General features: G+C 40.4%; 1 protein-coding gene across 4 annotated transcripts in view; it reads left to right on the forward strand.

Annotated features, from left to right (window-relative positions):
• Positions 1 to 22,682, forward strand: part of MID1 (midline 1) — a 161,235-nt gene that overhangs the window by 114,940 nt on the left and 23,613 nt on the right. For all 4 annotated transcript variants that reach the window (XM_069770411.1, XM_069770414.1, XM_069770412.1 and 1 more), the window contains exons 4-7: positions 3,699 to 3,806; positions 6,908 to 7,056; positions 11,858 to 11,985; positions 20,477 to 20,620. In XM_069770411.1, coding sequence (XP_069626512.1) covers positions 3,699 to 3,806; positions 6,908 to 7,056; positions 11,858 to 11,985; positions 20,477 to 20,620 — 529 coding nt within the window. The remainder of the gene's footprint in view (positions 1 to 3,698; positions 3,807 to 6,907; positions 7,057 to 11,857; positions 11,986 to 20,476; positions 20,621 to 22,682) is intronic.

Here is a 22,682-nt window from a genome sequence, read left to right on the forward strand (position 1 = left end):
GAAAACCTGGAAAGAACCCTGAATATTTTTTTTTTCAGTAAACTGTCTGTTCGAGGTCTTCGGATATTACAGAAATAGGAATGAATTTCCCACAAAAGCAACAGGACTAGAATCAGTGCTTGCTTGCTTGTTTGTAGTAGAAAATGTCATAATTTTTGGTACATCGTAACAAGGCCCCCTAGTCAGTTTTAAAACTGTTTTGTGGCATGGAAAAGAAGTTTGTAGAAAATGATACCAACAAACCACAAAGCTTTAGCTTCAAAGTTGTTCTGGACATGGATTTTTAAGGAATTTGTTGATGCCAAAGCTAAGTGGATTGATGTCAGTGAAATTTTCTACAGAAAGGTGTCCCCAAGTCCAGCATAAACTCTCAGGCAATAGATAGCTCAGATTAAGGAGTCAACATTCATCTGGGATGGAGGAAGCCCAGATTTAAGTCTGCTCTCTGCACGATTCAGAGCCTCCCACAACCAAAGTGAGCGACACAGTCTCCAGACTTTTCTAATGCAGCTCTCAGTCTCTTTTAATGAACTCCTTGGAAAGAGGGCTTGTTTTTAATGTGGAAAAATGTAGAACGTAAAACCTCAAATATTTTCACCAGACAGAACTTGCATTCCTTGGCCAGCCCCAGCTGGAAGTTATTGTCAAGGTTGCTGTTCATCAAAGGAGTCAAGCAGAAGGCAGAGCCTTATTCTGGTATTTCTGTAGCACCTGTGCAGCGGAGCCCTGCTCCATGCCTGTGGCTCTTTGGTCTGACATATGACTCCTCAGAAACATACAAGTAAATAATATTCAATGCTAATCTCACAAATAGTTCCTTTAGGGCCACAGCTAATATGGTGCACTTAAAGTTAGGCATGTGCTCAATTATAAAGTTATTACTGAATCAGAGGCCTTGTAGGCTGAAAATTTGATTAAGGAGTATTTCAGCTTGAGAAGAGCCCCCAGATTAAATGTGGGGTTTTTTCATACAAAGCTCAGACATATCAAATAATTTTGGAATATTCTTTTCACTTCTAATAAGCTCGTGCAAGCTATGAAGTTGGAAATGTCTTCAAATGAAGCTTATAAAAGAGTATACTTTTCAGATTTCAAAGAAAAAGAGAAGTCTGCAGTCAGTGCATAAGAAATCCAAAGGTTTTTTCCAAGCATTTTGTTTTTCTTGTCTAGAGTTTTTTAAGATTTAATTAATACATTATTATTCAAACCAACCAGAGCATTAAATGAAACAATGTTGACTTAACCTTCCTGTAACTCTATGTTTCATGACAGTTACCCCAAAGATTAATTAGATCTGCTCGACAAAACGAATTTGTGATGTGAATAGTGATAGAAGTAACACTTTGAGTGGAAGCTACTCAAAAATCCTGTGAAGTGTTACCGTAATTAACTGCTGAAGTTGGCTCTGGCATGAGCAGACCTCAGTATCGACCCAGAAGGAGTTGCACCCGTGCGCAGTGGATGTGATCGTTGCCCCTGACTGACCCCATTTGGGATTCACTGCTCTTTGGTGGAATTTCAGTCCACTAGTGAAACCGGAGTTGGGACTGGGGAAACTGGTGCACCGGCTGGCTCACTGAAAACAGCTCTGCAGAGTTTCACGCCAAAGTACGATACACGGCGGGTGTGATGCAGCCAGGGTGGTAGGATGACGAGAAGAGGGGGAATAGGAGGGACAGTGTTGATTGACTAGTTCTTCTAGGCTCCCTGAGCAGTCAGTGGAGAGAGACTGACACTGCCAGAGGCTTTGGGTCAGCTGCTCCATGGTCCGTCTCTCCTCACGGACCATGGTGGGAAGCCAGGCAGAGGAAGCAGCTAACGTTAAGGAGATAAATAGGCACCTAAAACTGCACAGTGGAAGTACTTTCTACACCTTCACCTACTGTGTGCAGATCTCCCCAGCACTTTCAGTACCACCTGACCCCTTCCAGAAACAAATACATTTTCTCTTTATAATCCTGATATCTTAATTAATAATTAAGCCTGTAAAATATGCAATCAAACTTTAATTTGATGAAGGTTTGGGAAGGATAATCCAAAACCTTAATGAAGGCAGGCCTTTGTAAACAAGTCCCCTCTTTGCCTGGAGGACACAATGTATTTCACATAAGCAGGTTATTTGTAAAAAATTGCCCCTGGTCCAAATTCAGATATATAAGTATTTGCTTAATCTTAATGAGCTCCATAATGTGCTTACAGGTAAATGTTTGTTTAAACTCATTGTTGGAACTAAAAAAAGAAGGCCAAGGCAAATCAAGGGGTTCATTGGACTGAAAAATAACTGAAGGGAGAAATACAGTTACTTGTGACCTGGAACCGTTCCCTGTTGTTGTTTACCACTAGCTCTTACTAGCCCAATGGAAAAGGTGACATGGCTTTAGGAGCAATTGGCCAGGGCTGAAGGCTGCTTTACCCTCTTAGCAAAGTGTGTATGGAAACACAGCTCTGAAATCAAGCCTTTAAATTTTTCTTCATTCTAGATATGATTAGAACTTTCTGCATTTTTCTCTGACTCTTTACACGTACGTGTAAGCTATACATACTACTGCTGGTGGGGAAGTACATTTTTCTTGTCATATAGAATGTTGACTTTTCAGTGAAAAAAATCAGTCTCCCCCAGAAACAAAACATTTTCAGCTGAGAAGCAAAACTTTTCTAGTTTAAATTTTCTTATTTTTTGACAAAAGTCAACATTTTCCATAGAAATCTAATATTCTTTGTGAGGTTTTTTGCATTAAAAACAGTTTCACTGGCTCATGTATTTATACTGTAGAAAAATACATAAGCACTGACATTATTTTCTATCTGATTCATTGCTGAGGCAAAGTGGTAATAATAAAGACAGTCAATACACATGACTTGGTAATGTTGCTTGGATCTTTGGTAATTTGAATCTTTCAGGAGCCACTATATGGACACTGAAAATATGAACAATATTTTCAAGTGTTAAATTCAGCAAAACAAACATTAGGAATCATTATGAAAGTAATCAAGATGAAGTAGAGAACGTATTGTGCCACTGTATGACTCCATAGTTTGTTTGCACCTTGAGTACTTAGTACAGTTCTGTTCCCCATATCAAAAAGGAGATGACAGACCTGACAAAGTTTCAGAGAATAAAAACAAGGATCATTGAAGATATGGTACGGCTTTCATATGAGGAGAAACTGAATCACTTAAGACTCTTCAACGCAGAAAAGAAGTCCTGCTAGAGGACAAAACAGTGATCTGTATAAGCACAAGCAGCATGGAGATTGTGGATAGGTATCAGTAGTTCACTGTCCTTTCCAGTAATAAGAACTTGGGATCATTAAATGCAGCTGGAAGGAGACAGGTTCAAATCCCCCTAAAGGAGGCAGTTGTTCCCTTGACTGTGAGTTAAGCTGTGGTGCTCATTGCTGTAGGATGATAGGGATACTTAAAGTTTGTAGGTGTTGAAGTAGAGACTAAATAAATCCACAGAAGATAACTCTTCTGAGGGTTAGTAATGATGTAGAAATTGCGTCTGGTTCAAGAAGACTCTGAGCTGTAAATGCTTGGAGGATAAGAAAATATTCATTATATTATACACAGATTATACACAGAAAGGAGCAAAAAATGCCCAAACCAACATTTTAGAAATTACAATTTTTAAATTAGAAAAAGGAACAGGAAAATGTCAAAAAAGGTTTGGCTAATCATAGTGGTTTTCTTTGTAGGTAAATGCATCCCGCCAAGAAACCAAGTTGATGGAAGAATGTGATCAGCTCATTGAAATAATACAGCAAAGACGACAAATAATTGGAACCAAAATCAAGGAAGGAAAGGTAAAAGCTTTTCTTCTTTAGATCACAAGTAGGTCAACACTGCTTCCTCATGCTTATGGTGTTTTGACCTTAGGTACTATTAATACAAATCTGTAAAAGTCCTTATGTAGTCCTGGGCTACTGCTACTTTCATGTAGAGGAGAATGAAATATATCAAGATTAGTATGCTAGACCTCAACAGCTTATTTGGCATTTCTCTTACTACATGTGATTATGATTTTTAAGGATAAACACAGAAATGATGTCACCATCAGTAAATAAGATGATGACTAATTAATGATTCCTTCACTCTGTTATAAGTCTGACAGTGTTGCCCCCAAAGTTTTCACTTTCATAAAGTGTCACAACATTCGGTATCATGGCTGGCAATGATCTACACAAATATTTTAGTCTAGATACTTTAATTATTTATTAAAATACTGTCACATAAAGAACTTGTCTCAATCATTGTCATGCTTGAGAATAGGAAGTCTAAATTACTTACAGAAAAATATTCGAAAACATGCAGGAAATTAAATGAAGTGTGCATTTCTAATTACTGAGGTACAATGATTATTAGCGACAAACATATTGAGCAGGAAAAAATCTCTGATATTCAAGTTTCAACACATTTCGCTAGCTACCTGTTAACTCAGGAACGCATTATAGTTGAATTAATGTTCTAATTTTCTAGGTACATGGTGTTTACTCTTTAACTGCTAAACTAAGTAAGTAAAATATAAACTCTTCTTGTGTGGGAAAAGCTCAGGAAAGGAATAAAGTCAAAAGCAGGTTAAATGGTTCATGTGGCTGTCAAGATATTCCAATTAACTTGAAATAAAAAGCCTGTAGGCAAGGGCTGACGTAAACATGTTTGAAACCACAGGTCCTGTACATTGTGTGACAGAACCTGAATTTCCTCATGCTGTTAACAAAATATAATTCCCTTCAAAATGGAAAAGATGGCCTTCTCCATTATTGTTTCAACTCTGTTTCTCTATTCAGTGAGACCAGCTGTGCTTCCAATGAAGTAGCAAACTTTACATTCATTTGGATTTATGCTATATACATGAGTTGCTTTTAAAAAAATCTATTGCTTGCAAAGATGTATTCTAATATCCAGTAGAGGATGGAAAATTTATAATAAAATTGACTCCGATTTTATTTAAATATAGCTGGTATCAGAACGTGTCCCCATTCTTTGTTCTACTTTGTTCAACCAAAAGTGATACCAATGGAGGTCCAGAAAAGATCTGGAATGCTTTGCCCTAAATGTTGTATATGTTGAAAGATTTCAGGGGTTCAAGAGACTGATGTGAAAAGCCACGGGAAATTCTGCCCAATGTGCCTTCTTTTAAGAGGGCCTGTGGCTAAGAGTCTTTCTGGCATGTAGGGCATGGCAGATTTGTCTATAGGACTATAGTTACGGCTACAGAGCTGGAAACACCCAGGTATAAAGTTCTAGCTATGGCCGCAAGGCTGAAGATTCAGACACACGAGTCTGACAATGTGGTGCAGCTCCATCCTTAATCTCACCAATCACCCCAAACCTGTAAAATCCCACACGGCATGGAACAAAACACTTAAATATCAAATAGATAAGACAATTTTAGTGCAGATGTCATTCCTGCCATTGGGGGGGGAGGAGTGGGTGAGACAAGACTCTTAAGTTTTATCATCAGTTGTCTTCTTGAAGAAGATACGAAAAAGAATCAAGCAAATAAAAAAACTAATTCATATGTAGACCTCACAGATCATAACATGCCTTCTGATTGCTAAAAGCTAACAAGGTAGCATTTATTTCAGTTCATTGTTTGTTTTATTAATTAATAAGTAAATAAAGAGGAGATGAGCTACTTAATACTGCAATGAACCTTTCCCATGTTAGGCTGGTGCAGACCAAATTGTAATCTCTGCAAATGAACGGTTAGAGAAAACATTATGGCATTAGTTCATCCCACAAGCTGATCAGATCATTAACATTATCAAAATCTTTATGCTTTCCCATCATTTTTATCCCTTTATTGTTTCTGTCTTTAGAAGAAATACCAATGTTACAGGACACTTATCATTTGGCCAGTATTTTCTTTTTGAAAGTTTTCCAAAAGATTTATTTTCCTGCTGGTTTCTGTTGTTGAGTAGGTGCACTAAGATACCCTTATCTCTGCTTAGGATGCAATTGTAAATTCAACTTCATAGCTTGTGCCCTAATTGCCGAGATTGGGAACGTTATCTTGATTATAAATTTGGATATTTCTGCCAATCCATTTGGTTGTTAGTTTCCTCATTTTGCATGTAACTGAGCCTTAATCCCTTTCTAAACTCCAGAATTATTTCATTTCCTTCCTATTTCTTACCCCTGTTCAAACTATGATCCTGATGCGATAACAATGGGAAGGACTCCCAGACCTTTCAGGAACTAGAAGTTTTGTTAGCCAACATTGTCTTTAAATGGAGGATTGACTGTGTCCCTCCCTAACCTTTCAGCTAATGATTACAGTCACATCTACTGTGTTTATCTCCAGCGCATATGTTTGCAGTAATAATAGTCAGTTCTCCAGCACTACTGAGCTTTTGTCCAGTTAAAAATATCCAACAAGAAAACACCCTGTTTGACTAAAAGCACATAACAAAAAGGGCGGGCTTGTATTGTTAGTAAAATAGAACAGCCTTTTTCTGTCAAGTTTTATTTTCAGATTATTTTTTATGAAACTTACCTCAGTAACAGGAAAAAAGTAGTTAATCTATAAGCTGCCTTTAGCGCAGATCTCATCATTTCAGGGAAACTGTTATCTAAATAGCCCTTAGTTATCATGTAAGCAGAAAGTACCAGGAAATGACGTTTCTTCTGTTGGAAAATAGGCCAGCTGTGCTTGTTTTGGCTCTCCGCTCTTGTTTTCCATGTGGAAAATATTGAAGCAGAAAGGCTGTGCCTGTCCCCTTATTAAAAATGTTACGTGGCTAGATGGAGCTTACCATGAAGCTAGTGTGAAAGAAGCTCTTGTCAGCAAAGCCATTCATCTTAACTCCCCCTTTGCATACCAGCTTAGCCTCGGAAGTGCAAATGCAATCATGATTTGTGACCTTAGAGAGGTGACTGCTTTCTTATGTTTCCACTCAAGGTGGTGAGGTTGAGAAAACTGGCTCAGCAGATTGCGAACTGCAAACAGTGCATTGAGCGCTCAACATCCCTCATCTCTCAGGCTGAACAGTCGCTGAAGGAGAACGATCATGCTCGCTTCCTGCAAACTGCTAAAAATATCACTGAAAGGTAAAGAAAACATTCCTCTTGCAAAACCTCAATTTAAGGCAAATGGGTTATCATAGTTGCCATATTGTCTTGTCCCACCACAGTTGGGGTGGTACTTGACACATTTCCCCAAAACACTACTTTGTGCTGTACCAGAGTGGGAAGGACCTTATTCTAATGTTAAACCAAAACATCCCTTTGAAAAGAGGAGCAGTTGAAAAAGGATGTGAAATAAGAGTTAGAACAGTAATAGCATGCACAAATGAAGGAGGTAGCACAGATGCCAAGCAGATACCTGGTGCTAAACACGCTAAAAAAAAAGCTTTCTGGAGGCTGAAATTCCTACTCCCTGAACGATTCTGAGATTAAGAAAGAAATCAGGCAGCGAGTTCATTCCTTAGAAGAAATTTGGAATCATCTTAATGGATTTGTATTCTTCACAAAATAGCAAGAGGCAAGGTCACGAAATGTGTAACTTTGGGAACCTGCAACATGCATCTCTGGGGTAGCCCAGAGCTGGCAATTCAACAGCCTGGGTGCCTGGAAGTTATGGCAGCTGCTGTGTTGGGTCCCTGAGTGCAGGGAATTGCTGCTGCTTCTGGGATCCTAGCTCCTCTTCAGCATGCCAGATATATCAAGGACCCAAAGACAAGGGAGCAAGTTTTTCCAGGAAGCCATGCTGTCAGAAAATTTGGTCTGGTTTTCAGTGCAACACTGTGAATGCTGAAACATTCCCACTGAATGTCAGCAGTATTTTCTGATGAAAAAATGTTCTGCTGGAATTATCAGCTGTTTAGCCATCAGCCAGAGAAACAAAAAGAAAGGAGAATGTGTCTGGACAATGAAGAAGAAAACTATAAAAAGTATGCTCATTCATTCAGCTATTTTTTTATCGCTGGGTTCGCATTATATCTGCACATTGTCCAGCCAATTTTCACCAAATCTGAAGCACTAAATTCCCTGCTTTTATTATTTATTTTTTTAAGTCTATCACTTACTCTGGAGTACTGTATGCAGATTCTCTGAATATCAGGCTTCAACAAAGCTATTTAATCAATTTATCAATAAGCCAGCAACACTAGGTTGTTCATTACAGGTTCAGAGAATAGAAGATCTGTTGAGAAAGGCAAGGAAAGGCAAAGGAAGGCAAGGCAAGGCAATGGATTACACGTGATCTGTCAGACTTAGATGCTGATTTGTATTTTGTCACCAAGCTATATTGTGGCATCCCAGCTGAAGCTGAGAGTAAAACTACCACATGAGTATCATGAGTAAAAAGCTGAAGGTGAGGGTCTGTCCTTTTTTCAGTACTCAGTGGAACAAGCAGTAGGGCAGAAGCCTGTGGAGGCACAAAGCTTTTTAACTGACTACCAGAGAATATTCAGAGAAGCTCCATTTTGAACTTGTAAACATGAACAGTTGCATCATAAATACAGTCACAGGAGAGACACTTGGAGAGCAGAAATGAGACCAGCTGACATATGTGCCCAATCAAATCTAATTCTTGGCTATCACAGATTGCTGTCTGTAATGAGATGGCTGTGAACGCCCTGAAAATCAGAGAGTCATTTCAAGCAGTGAATAAAACTGAGGGGAAAAAAACAGCAAGTGCTTGCAGACAAATTGCAAGTGGAAAAAGAGACTAAACCTGATTAATAAATTATTCCCCACAAGTAACTCTCTTAGTTCTCATGTGGTGAGCAATATTTTGCTTGCTTGTAGACTGCTCATGTAACAGTCTCACCAGGGCCCTGAGCTCCAGCAGCTAAAACAGTCTCCTGAAATTATGCTCATTGCATTTCTTCGTCCACATATTTCAAAGTAATTGCAATATAATATTCTCTGTTGTAAGCACAACAGGTAACTGCAAGCAAAGACATTACACACACTACAGTGATTTAGATCGTGCACTATTTACAGTGGGTGAAATGCATTTATCCTAGAAAAATCCTTTCCAACCAAGTACAGCGTCAGCTAGAGCAGGCAGAATTACAAGAGGAAATTCAATCTTCTGAATCTAATACAGTGACATAGTGTCTCAAACTGCAAACTGTTGAGCTTACCAAAACCTGACTTTAACACATGTACTCACAGTGCACCCTTTGCATAGACCCAAAACAACAGTCCAAAAGGGCCTGGTGGTACAGTCTTCTTCATAATAAATACATTCTTGTCATGGTTTAACCCCAGCCAGCAACTAAGCACCATGCAGCCGCTCACTTACTCCCCCCCCCCACAGTGGGATGGGGAGAAGATCGGGAAAAGAAGTAAAACTCATAGGTTGAGATAAGAACGGTTTAATAGAACAGAAAAGAAGAAACTAATAATGATAATGATAACACTAATAAAATGACAACAGTAATAATAAAAGGATTGGAATGTACAAATGATGCGCAGGGCAATTGCTCACCACCCACCAATCGATGCACAGTTAGTCCCCAAGTGGCGATCCCCCTGCCCCCACTCCCCCCAGTTTATATACTGGGCATGATGTCACATGGTATGGAATAACCCATTTGCCAGTTTGGGTCAGCTGCCCTGGCTCTGTCCCGTCCCAACTTCTTGTGTCCCTCCAGCTTTCTCGCTGGCTGGGCATGAGAAGCTGAAAAAATCCTTGACTTTAGTCTAAACACTACTTAGCACCAACTGAAAACATCAGTGTGTTATCAACATTCTTCCCATACAGAACTCAAAACATAGCACTGTACCAGCTACTAGGAAGACAATTAACTCTGTCCCACCTGAAACCAGGACAGTGCTTTATGGAGGTATTCAAAGAAGCTCTTAATCTTAGATACTTGCTTGCTGGTTTATTAGCAAGGCCTTTGTTAATATTGTAGAGGTGTGTATCACCCTGAGTTTGCCCTAACACAGGCTCTACAAGAAATGCATCTTTTTTTCCTACTAGATGTAAAAACACCATAGTGTAACTGCAGATGAACTATTGGGGGGTGGGAGGGGTGGGGGAGAAAAAAAAAGAAGTGAAAGAGCTCAGGGAATTTTTCCCTGTAAGTACATGGGGCAAAAGGCACTTCAGTTATCCTCTCTGAAAAAAAAAACCCATCTGTACTAGGATCTACTTTAAACTAAGTTCTACAACCAGAGTTGCAAGAGAAACAGTGCTGAAAACAGTATAACAAGAATTATTGACTAGGTGTTGTGGTTTAACCCCATCGGGCAACTAAGCCCCACACAGACGTTCACTTACTCCCTGTCTGGTGGAACAGGGGAGAGAATCAGAAGAGTAAAAGTGAGAAAACTCGTGGGATGAGATAAAGACAGTTTAATAAGTAAAGCAAAAGCCATGCATGCAAGCAAAGCAAACCAAGGAATTCATTCCCCACTTCCCATGGGCAGGAAGGTGTTCAGCCATCTCCAGGACAGCAGGGCTCCATCACACGTAATGGTGACTTGGGAAGACAAATGCCATCACTCCGAACATCCCTCTCTTCCTTCTTCTTCCCTGACTTTTATCTGCTGATCATGACGTCCTGTGGTCTGGACTATCCCTTGGGTCAGTTGGGGTCAGCTGTCCCGGCTGTGTCTCCTCCCAACTCCTTGTGCCCCCCCAGCCTGCTCGCTGGTGGGGTGGGGGGAGAAGGAGAAAAGACTTTGACTCTGTGTAAGCACTGCTCAGCAGTAACTAAAAACATCTCTGCATTATCAACCCTGTTTTCAGCACAAATCCAAAATGTAGCCCCATACTAGCTACTATGAAGAAAACTAACTCTACCCCAGCCCAAACCAGCACGCTAGGAAACCTCCTCAGCTCAGTTTTTGAAAACTATGCTGAAGACAATGAGATGTGCAGCTCAGTTTTTGACTCTCCTAACTGTATTTTCCTAAAATACTACATAAGAAATATATGAAAACAGTTCTTAGTAAGCATTTGGCCTGGAGCCATTTGAGTCCTGTCTACAGAGAAATACTCTTATTTGGGAAAATGTTAATTGAAGCAATCAAAATATTTTGATCTGACGTGTCATGAGTGACAGATAACTGACATACATTGTGTGTGTGGTTGTGTGTTTACCTCCAAACTGGAACAGTTAACAAATTTCTGTTGTATAACACAAGGTTTAATAATCACTCAGCTCTCCAGTAACATGTATTTTGAGATATGAGGCTGACAGATTTGAAAAATCCATCCTGATGGCAGTTTTCTTGTGAAAGCTCATCTTTTTATATTAGTACAGCTGGACAGACAAAAAGTGGATGTAGGTCCTGAAATGAGGTAGGCAGTGAAACTTTTCACTTTGGGAGGAAATGTAGGTATGCACACATGCTTTGCAGGGAAAAGCCTTTCAAAATAAACTGTGCTGACATCTATTTGTTTTATCTCCCCCCTGTGCTTTTTGAAGTTAACAGCATCGCGCAGTGCTGAACAGCTGAGGAGGTGTGGGGATCTGCACCAAGCCCTTGGGACAGCAGTGCCAAGGAGTGCCTCGAGCAAGAAACTGCTTGGGAAAACAAGGGTTGGGAGAGATGCAGCATCTACCAAGATTGCTTAAAACACAGATAAATATCGTGCTATTGCTTCTGTGGTTCAATGGGAGACTAGAAAAAAAAATTCAAAGTATATTGTTGCTTAACACTGCATGTCAGGCAAAATCTAAGTAATACAAGATTTTTACTGGACACTTTACTCGCAAAAAGTAAAAGTGGCAGGAGAAGCTCCTAACTTAAACTGTATAAATCAAATACATGTAAAAGTTTTTGTCAAACTTTTTGGGAAGTGATAACAATCATAATGATCAGGTCGTACCTTCATGTGAAAGTTATTGTGTCTCGTGTGCTAAAAGACTTTTTCTTTTCATTATAGGGTTTCCATGGCAACTGCATCCTCCCAGGTTCTGATTCCTGAAATTAATCTCAACGATACTTTTGATACTTTCGCACTTGATTTTACCAGGGAGAAGAAATTGTTGGAATGCCTTGATTACCTTACAGGTAATTTTTTTCTCAGGCTGCTACTATTATATATTCCTCATAAAATAGCAGTGATAGGATTTTCTTCATTCCTCTCTGTGGTCAGTTAACTTTGGCTGACTGCCTGGTGCCCACCAAGCTGCTCTCTCACTCACCTTCTCAGCAAGACATGGGCAGAAGATAAGATTAAAAGCTTGTGGGTTGAGATAAGGGCAGGGAGATTACTCAACAATTAACTGCTACAGGCAAAACAGACTCAACTTGGGGAAGATTAATGTAATTTATTGCCAATTAATTGGAAGAGTAAGGTATTGAGAAACAAAACCAAAACTAAACCACTTTCCCCCTACCCCATCCTTCTTCTTGGGCTCAACTTCACTCCCAACTCTTCTACCTCCTCCCCACCAGTGGGGCAGGGGGACAGGGAATAGGGGTTGCGGTCAGTTCACATGTTGTCTGTGCCGCTCCTTCCTCCTCATGTTCTTCCCCTGCTCCAGCATGGGTCCTTTCCATGGGGTACAGTCCTTCAGGGATGGACTGCTCCATTATGGGTCCACCATGGACCATGATTCCTGCCAGAAAACTTGCTCCTGCGTGGGCTCCTCTCTGCAGGCTTGCAGCTACCTTCAGGGCACATCCACCTCCTCCACTGTGGGTCCTCCACGGACTGCAGGTGCATATCTGCTCCACTGCAGTCCTCCCTGGGCTGCAGGGGGACAACCTGTGTCACCATGGTCTTCTCCACAGGCTGCAGGGAAATCTCTGCTCCAGCACGTGGAGCACCTCTTCCCCCTCCTTCTTCAATGACCTTGGTGTATGCAGGGCTGTTTCTTTCACATTTTCTCACTCCTCTCTCTCCCAGCTGCTGCGCAGCTTTTTTTACCCTTTCTTAAATAAATTATCACAGAGGCACTACTACCAGCATCAGGGATGGATTCGGCTTTGGCCAGCAGCAGGTCTGTCTTAGAACTGGCTGTTTCCGACATGGGGTCAGCTCCTGGTCTTTTCTCACAGAAGTCACCCTTGCAGCCCAACTGCTACCAAAATGTTGCCATATAAACCCAATACATTTTCCCTCTTAATCCTGAATATATTACCCCCAGCAGCCCCAGAATGCCCCAGGAAACATTAGGTGCTACAGAGCACAACAAGGATGTATTTCCTACCTCCTCTCCTTGCATTCCTCCCCGCCAGGGTGTGGGCGAGTGGGAGTGAGAAATGGTTAAAATCCACTGCAGCAGAATGAAATGAAAGACCAGCTGGAGCTCAGCCTGGAGCGGCCAGAGGACGGAGACCAGGGACCAAATCCCATTTCCCAGGGGACTGATGCTCCATGTGTTACCCTCTCCCTTGGGGCTGCCTCCTCGCTGCAGCAGATTGCAGCCTGGCAGATTTCCCATGAGCAACCAGAAGCTGTTCAAGCAATCAGTAATGAAAGATGTTTTTTCATGCCGGTGACACTGTGTACATTTTCCCCCATTGCAGGAGTGGTGGACCTCGCTGTGTCTTGGACTAGAGAGCGCACAGTGTCCTCTGCGCCAGGGTATGGGATGGGTTTTCTGCAGAGCAGAGCCCCAGCTCGCTTAAGTGAGAGCTTTGGCCTGAAGAAGCTGGCAGGATTAGACCCTTACTGAAGGCCTGAGTAATGTGCTATCTCAGAGTATATAATGACTCACAAAGAGAAACAAATTACTGTAATTTAGGGTGTTTTGATTTCAATGCCAGAATTAGAACAATTCATTCCAGCTCAATTGAAAACAGAAGAGACACAGGGTAGGTTTTCATTTTGCAGGGTCTTTAAGCGTCTGCTGTTAACAGCGAGAATTTGCGGTGAAAGGCACAAAGCACTGTTAGAAAAGCACTTGAAAACACTTCCTGGGCCCATTCTCTTAGCCCTGTTTGCAGGAGATATACCAACACTATTTCAGAAGAATGTGAGAGTGTAGAGTCTTCTCATTGCCAACCACTGGATCTTTTCCATGCAGAGGGTGGCTTCTGGCTTTTCTTCAGAGGAAAGGCTGAGAGAGCTGGGGTTGTTCAGCCTGCAGAAGAGAAGGCTCCAAGGACACCCTACTGCGGCCTTTCAGTACTCAAAGGGGGCTTATAAGAAAGTTGCAATAGGACAAGGGATCATGGTTTTAAACTAAAAGAGGGTGGATTCAGAGTAGATATAAGGAAGACATTTTTCACAATGAGGGTGGTTTGAAACACTGGCACAGGTTGCCCAGAGAGGTGGTCGATGCCCCATCCCTGGAAACATTCCAGGTCAGGTTGGACAGGGCTCTGAGCAACCCAGTCTAGTTGAAGGTGTCCCTGCTTATTGCACGGGGGCTGGACTAGATGACCTTTAGAGGTCCCTTCCAACCCAAACTGTTCTATGATTCTATGAATAAGTGAACAGATTAATACTCGGAAGAGCAAGGCTGTCTGCATGCACAGGGCAGCACCACCCTTGGCTTACAGAGCTGTGGCGTTCTTGCTGTATCTGAAAGAGAGATTATATCTGCAAGGAATTTCTGTATCACTGTGTGACTGGTGAATACAATCGGTGTTTAACACATACTCAAGTAAATAATACACAATAATAATGTGATAAGAGTCATTTGAACTTTTTGTACAGTACCAGTGAAATGTTATGATGTCTGCCTCACCCCAAAGTCCACTGGAATTTTGCCACCGTGTTGAGTATTCACCCCAAAGTTATAAAAAGCCAAGGAAATGAAAGGAAAGATTAAGAAAAAGCCAGACTCATTCGCCCTAACCTCAGAATTGACCTGTAAAATAATCAGCCTCAGCTTCCTTTATAGTCGAAGAGGAGTAACCACCTCATTTTAAGGCACATATCTCAGGTCAGTTAACTCTATTCTGGAGGTGCCTATTTCTCCCAGTTTCCTCCAAACAGAGGCTAGAGATACTCATTCAGATACAGGTAATTGTGTTTTAGATCTTTAAAGTTACATGAGGTGAATTCTATTGAGCAGTCTGTTCCCACACCCCCCAGGTCTTCTAGCGTTTGTACATCATATGTCAATATTACCAGCCTAATTGCTGTACACTGCAGAAAATGAAGGTTGTATCAGTACCAAAATGAAGGGTACAAAGATCCTTTCTATGGTCCATCATGCTGGCTGTGTCATTTACACAGCTCCTTCTCTGCCTTCTTCCTACATTCACAGTCTTGAAAAATTGCTCACAATGCAGTTCAAGGGAACTTGCAAATGTATCAAGCAGTTTAGCTGGTTTTTCCTAATCTACCATTTTTGTCCTTGCCCTTGATGCCCAGTGAATAACAGTTTTAGCTGACTCTGTCTTTGTACTATTTTTCCTCACATTAATAGATAGCATATGGCTGCAATGGCAAAATCCAAAACACGTGTCCAAATTATCTGAGCATAAGATACAACCTATGCAGACAGTTAAAATACATTTATGTAAATATATGTATATATGTAATGTATATGTGTATATGTATAGTCCCAAGAGTCAAATACACTTGATTATTCTCTATTCTTGTTCAGAAACTCTAGAGGAAGATTTATTTTATTTTACCCCTTTCAGATTGGTGCATGGAATCTTCATCGATCTTAAACTGAAAACTGTGACAGAGTGAATTTGGCTTTACTGTTATAATGTTTCACAGTTAAGTAAAATGAAGACCATTTGTAAGTCATAGTGGTACATCTATGTTGTGAATTAAGTGAAGAAGCCTATCTTATACCTATTGTCTGTACTGCTTCTGAACATAATGTCAAAGCCTAAATTCCAGCTTCATTGTCTCTGCTGTCAGTTGCATTCGAAGCAATTGACCTTGGTTGTCTTCTGGAGACTTTCTTCTCCTTTGGTTCTTCCCAGTGTACTATTTGTCAATCTTCTTCATCCTCTATCTCCCCAACCCCAGTTTTCTATGTGGCCCATTGAAGTTTGCATCTTTCTTCCTTCCTAGGCTTTTTCTTTCCCAAATATATAATTAACTATTTTGTGCTTATCATTTACGCAGCTGTCTGCCCAAAGCTTCTGCTCTCCAAATGAAAATCTCTGATATCCCTCTGAAAGTTGCCAGCCAGACATTGAGATGTCAAACTCAGTATATTAAAACAATATCCTTAATCTTCCTCTGACTGTTCTATTCTCTGTATATATAACCTTGATGTCTTTTGAAAGCTTTCTTATCTTGCCAGTTGCTCAAGCTCTTCATCTGGAACTCATCATTTTCTAAACGTGTATCTAGCTAGATCCAGGCAAGGCATATGACTTGCAAACTCTCTGCACAATATTACTGACATAAGGACTTTTTTTATCCATTGTGAATCAAAAATACTTGTTCTGTGTCTTAGTACTTTGAAATCAATTGCAGGAACATCTATTCTTTGACCTTGCAATTTGCCCTGCTTCAGAAATCCCATCTGAAACAATGATAAGTTTTCTTCATCCACCACTTCAGCTATGACTGCACAAAGAAATACGTATTGCCTAGCATATACTAGCAGTTTTTTCACACAAAACCAACTTCTTTCTGGAAACCCTTCACAACCTGTCTTCCCTCTTAAGTCTTTCAGTATTAGAAGATCAAAAAGCACCTCCAGCCAGCTCAGTCTCCTGCTTTGGGTGTAATCTCTTCTCATTCTGTTGTTTTTGAACACTTCTGGTCTACCCAAAGACTACGTCTATATGGTTGTATGACAGAGCTCTTGATGCCAACTCATGCATGACATGTTACTAATACATCAAGTTTGTATCCACATCTGATGTAACTGTCCCTTTCGAATTCCAGTATGCTGGTTCAGTCCAGGGTTGTGATACACTATGGAGCCAGTAATGAACAGCTGAGAGAGGTTCAGAGCAGCTTCCTCAACTCCCTCATGTTCATACCAGCAATATGAATATTTCTAGCACTATTAAGTCAAGGAGATAGCTTAGATCTTCCTTTTTTACTCGGTATCAAAATCAGTAAGGAACCCTTACAAAGTCAATCGCCCCGTGACAGCAGGGACGTGGAGACTGAGCAAAGAGGAGGAAGTTGAGGTGGTTTTAGTCAATCTCTGTGCTGAGAGGATTTAGATAGTCTCCATAGTCACCCAGGAACCACTGCATTCATGCTGGGATTCACCAACAAGGGGTGGCAGTTTCCCTAAACTGCCTCTCAGGTGTGTGGACCATGTGAGTGTTTTCATCCTGCTTCAGAGCAAAAGCCATGCCAATCACATGGAAAGGAAGGTGAGTTAGACTAACCTGGTTAAAGGGAGCAGGTATGCTCACAAGGTCAGTTACTTCTGGGAGCAAGTTTAAGAAACTGTTTTTCTAATATTAGTTACTGCCTTTCAGGCACTTCAGACGTGGTTCCTGACTGTTTTAAGTGTGCTCACTTTCGAGTTGAAGTCATACAAATGAACTAAACCAGCCTTCAGCAATGATCTTCTGTCTTGTCAGAGAGTGTTGATTCATGACTACAGGTGGATGAAAGTCAGCGTGACTGAAGCAGTTACCACTCCCAGATGTTTGCCTTGGTCCTCTATGGAGATTGCCACCCCATGACCAAGAAGAGCAATTCCTTAAACCACTGCAGCTTTCATTGTGCCTTGCAAAGTCTGCTGACACTGATTCTGGGTTCCTTCACTGCTCAAGGCTGTAAATTTGGGGTTTTCAAGAGCTGCTTCACATTTTTTTCAGCTCCCCTGGCACTGGGCGGCAGTGGCTGCCAATAACTGAGACTATTAACAGCATCATTGTCAAACTCCAGTGTTGTTTGGTTGTGAGTCAGTGCTCTGTTCTCACCCTGAAATGGACCAGAAAGGCTGATAGGCAATCACCCCTTCTCCACTGGGAATCAGGACCAAAGGGTGGGCGATATTCTTCCACTGCTGTGCTGGGAGCGTGCTGGGCTTCCCCTTCCCGAGCAGGGATGGAGCACACCCAACTCAAGTGGGGGAACTTTCTGGTGCAGCATTGAGATTGCTCTGGAATCTCTGTAGAGCTTCCCTTGTGGCACCTGAGCTCTGTAACAGTACTAGTAAATTTGATAAGAAAATCACACACCATCAAATGTAATAATGAAGATAACTGATTAAGGTCAATTTCTTTAATTGCATTACGGACACACTCTCCAAAGGAGTATGTGCTGTGGAATGATGAATTTGGCAGTCAGTCTTCTGCATTATTCTGCAAGTCGTAACAAGCCATTTGTATGTAGATTTCCCTGCCTGTCTGCAGGAGAAGCAGGTATATTATGTTTTATTCTGAGTGGTTTATGAAATGAGTGTTGCTGAAGAGCTGAGTTTCATGCAGTATAGTCTCAGGTGGGTGTGAGTTAATCACAAGAACAAGGGAAAGGATGTCGTGCTTAGGTCAACTCTCTTTTTTTCTGTCATTCTCATTGCATGAAGGCCTGTAAATCTCCAGCCGCAAGGCCAGCCAGGTGTGCGTATGAAGAGAGAACTTAGTCGGTCATTTTGAAAGAGTCGAAGACACTTAGGTGCTATTGAAATGCAGTTTACAGTTCATTAAACCTTCAGTAATTGTTGTTTTCCATGAATTAATATTTATTATCTGTGTTGTAGTAATAACAACTACATTTCTCAAATAAAAGGTTTTGCTTTGTTAGGTGCAAGAGATGACTGAAGAAGACTTTAGTTGAATACTAGCACCCCAAAAAAGTGGATCCACTTGTATGTCTGTAATTAATATTTTTTCCAATTTTTTTTTTTTGCCTTCGGGGACTGGCAAAATATGAAAATGGAGCCTCAGGTATAGGGAAAAAAAAAGAAAAGCTCCAGTGATTGTTCTGCTGCATACAGTTTTGAAGCATAGCTGATGGGACCAATGCAGTACTGCATAGCCCTCACAACAGTTAGTTGGCCTCAGTTATACAGAACCTCTAAACGGCAGCACTAACCTTTCCAGAAGGTTTTTTCTCCTGCAGGGTTTTTTCTCCTCCTTTTGTTTATATTCCCCTCCTGGGTGACTGTTCTTATTTTAGTTCATTTTTCTCTCTTTCTGTTAATACCTATCTGTCCCATGGGTTCCTCTGCCGAGTTAAAAGAAAAAGGCATTGGTAAGCTTCTGTGCTACAATATTTAGAGCATCACAAATCATGGTCATATCATGAAAGACAGTTGAACATTTCCTTATGCTCCTTGGTTGAAAGAGGCTGCTTGGAAATGCATCTGCACTTTAATCCTTGGGACATACATCAGTAAACCAGGGACATGAACTATAAAAATTCTTAATGGAAAGTAAAATAGATGTTTCATAAAAGTAAGATGTTGCAAAAGTAGAGGTGGAATTCCTTGAGAGGGACTTTTTTTGAGGCCGTTATTTGTGGCTAACAGAAGTTAAAGAGCTGACAGCAAAAATACCATTCAGAGTTGCCTGCTTTTTCTTTTAATACAGGTGTATTTTGATTGTTTCAGCTTGAGTGCCCTCCTTCCTCACTCTGTGACAGCTGGGAGGAACACTATTAAGCACAAGGAGTTTTTTTTTTCCATGGTGGCATGTAGGGAAGATGATTAGGAATGCAGCTCCCACCCAGACAAACATGCAGGAAGACCCACCAGTCTTTCAAAGAAAGACTCATTTGTTTCTTATTTAGGTGTTTGGCTTTGTAAAGAATGCAAATGAGGAAAATTGAGACCTAAGAAGTTTGCTTCAAGTTTCACTTCTTTAAATAGGTCTTTAAAAGAAACCTATATGTTAATATGGGAGAAGAATGTATAGCTTGCTACACAGAGATCTTGCTTGTTGATTAAAAAAAAAAAGAAACAGAGGGACAACTTTAATATAAAGTGTTTGGATTTTTTTCTAGAATTATTTAATTGGCAATGACATTGAAGATCAGGTTGTAATAGTCATACAATCATGATGTTATGATAAGAACTTCTTATGTAAGGCTGAAAAAAAGTGAGTTGTATAGCCAACAGAAATTATGTGCATCTATATTAGAAAGGATAGCTAGGGAATAAATTAAAAATGAATTTGGAGGGAGGAGAAGGTCGAGCATGAAAGCATGAGTATTTGAAGTCTTCCCCAAATTTATATTTCTTAAATACTACTTACGCCAATCTCTGGTAAGATAGGCTAGGCAAACACTGCTTTCAAGTCAACAGTGAAGAGTGTTGACTCTCGCCTCTTGATACATGCATCAATGAAACTTTGCTAATTTTGGTGTGATGGTCAGAACAACCCTAGAAAAAGTAATACATCGATTTTACCCATTTAATCACAGTTTAATGTGACCACCAACACATCACTTGTGCTAAGGCATCTGAAACTAAAGCTATTTTAATACAAAATATTTTCAAAATCTTGAGTTCTTAGGTGGTTATATTGATAGTAAGAATTTTTTTGCAACAATTTATTGATAATCAAAGTTACTCCTGGAATTAGCAAAAAGTCATTGAAAAGTCTGTTGGATGGTATAACTACAAACTCATACATCAGACGCAATCCTCTAATCTCAGGTGAGAAGGGAAACATTTTACTGATTGTGTCAATAAGTCTCCTCTGTTGTATCTCTCAGCTCCCAACCCACCCACCATTCGAGAAGAGCTCTGTACAGCTTCTTATGATACCATTACTGTCCACTGGACATCGGATGATGAGTTCAGTGTGGTCTCTTACGAGCTGCAGTACACCATCTTCACTGGACAAGCTAATGTTGTTAGTAAGTATAAACCTTCTCTTCCCCAGTGCTCTTTCCTCGTGGTTTCTCTGTAAACCAAATGCCTTTAAATATAATGTACTGCCAAGAACAAAAGGAAAAAAATATTTTCTAGGAAGATTTAAATCCAAACCAATTATGAATTCAAAAGGTTTTAAAATTCAGAATTAATTCAGTTAAAATTTCTTTTGTCTTTTCTGGGAGTGCCATGTAGTGGGAACTCTCGAAGACTAAAACCACATATTCCCAAAGGCACAAGTATTGTTCATGTTAACAGGACTTGTTGCTTGGGTCCTAGGTCCCGTGTTGCAGATGTAACAGGGACAAAGACCTCGGTTCTATTGTTTGGGCTAGTCAGGCACTCAGGACCCTGTGTTGAACTGGTCATTAGTTTTAGTTAGAACTGCAGCCCCGTTGTCATTTAGGTAACTTTGACAACTGGACCTTTGTCAGAAATACAGATTAAGTCCTTCCCTCTGTTTTTTACTGTCTTCAAGGCTACAAAGCATAGGTCTCAGTTAGTATACTGAAGGCTAAGGCAGCAAACATCAGTGGAACAACAATTAATATGGTAACTTACTTTGATTTATAATGACATTAACAATCTTTGCTTTATATCTTGTATTGTAGCACATTTTTTATTAAATACACTCTCAGTTTTGAATCTGTGACTTTCCTTAATGAACAAACTTACTGATTATTCCTTGGATTGTTTTGTTGTTAAATAACTATTCCTCAGAGAAAAATATATTGTCTAATCTTTGGCCAGGAAGTCAACACTTCTGGGTTCAGTGCATAGTGGTCATTGACTATGAATTTGGAGAAGTCACTTAACTTCTTCCTGTTCCCTGTATGTTTAACAGGAATACCACTAGCTGACACATACTTGCTTTATGAAACAAGAATTCTGAAATGAACCAAATCGGTCAAAAGGCGGAGGTTGTTCAGTCAACACGTATTTAACTTGGGAACTCATTGCCACAGAGGGTTGTTGTGTTTGTGAGTTCAAGAGAGGACTGGACAGATCATGCAAGAAAAATCCACTGAGAACAATGAAGTGCAGAGATTTCCTTCTGGCTCAGGAAATCCCAGAGCTGTAAACTGTTGAGACCTGGGAGAGCCTGGTGAGACATGATCGCCGTGTGCTTCCCCTGTTCCTTAACACCTTCCTACACTCTTGCTTTCGTCCACCATCAGATATCCCAGCCACGCACTGAGCTACATAGACTTAGTTCTGATCCAGTGCAGAAGTGGTTTTCTTCTTACAAAATTTGTTGAGATACTTTGCTGAAAGTCAGCAGTGTGGACAAGTTTACGTGCTTTCTGGGAAAATGGTGCCATCTATGCCATGTTTCAGTACTGAGCCAAACTCTTGCACTGACTACTCTGTTGCTGTGTGCACCTCATTTTCTCCATCACTAAACTGTAGTTTTCCAAGCCATCTGAAAGGATATCTTAGGATTCACGTGCTGGCATTTTAACATCATTTTTAAGTAGCATACTGTGAATATATTATGGTATTCAGGATTGACTAAAAAATAAGGTGGACTACTGAAAATTTGATGAGTGTTTTGCCAAAACCTCCATTTAGTATTTCACTGAACAGCCTAATTTTGGACAACACACCATAAAATTTAAAACTGCTGGAAAGACCAAGTAAACTTGAACACATACTCCTACATCTGAGCAAGCCGGATAACAAAAAGGTCTAACAGTAATTTGGAACAAATTGGAGCAAGGTAGATAAGGAAGGAAAAGCTTCCCTGATTAATCACTACTAAGCAGAGAGGACTTAATGATAACACAGTACATTGCTTGTTTTCTAACCCATTTTTTGCCCATGGCTTTATGCTTGAAGACTTTATGCAAGTCAGTTATTGGCACTATGTGTGAACATAGCAGCAGAAAGGTGTGCCATTTCCACACAATACCACACATTTGTGATGTGGGGTTTTACTCTTCGCTTACTAGAGAATAAATAACAAGGTATTTCATTTTTAGGCTGTATTGTAGGTTTCCCGTGTGGAGGTGAAAGCTTTGATCTGCAAAACATGTATCAATTAGT

The sequence above is a fragment of the Haliaeetus albicilla genome, chromosome 25 (assembly GCF_947461875.1).
Source record: "Haliaeetus albicilla chromosome 25, bHalAlb1.1, whole genome shotgun sequence".
Classification (NCBI taxonomy): domain Eukaryota; kingdom Metazoa; phylum Chordata; class Aves; order Accipitriformes; family Accipitridae; genus Haliaeetus; species Haliaeetus albicilla.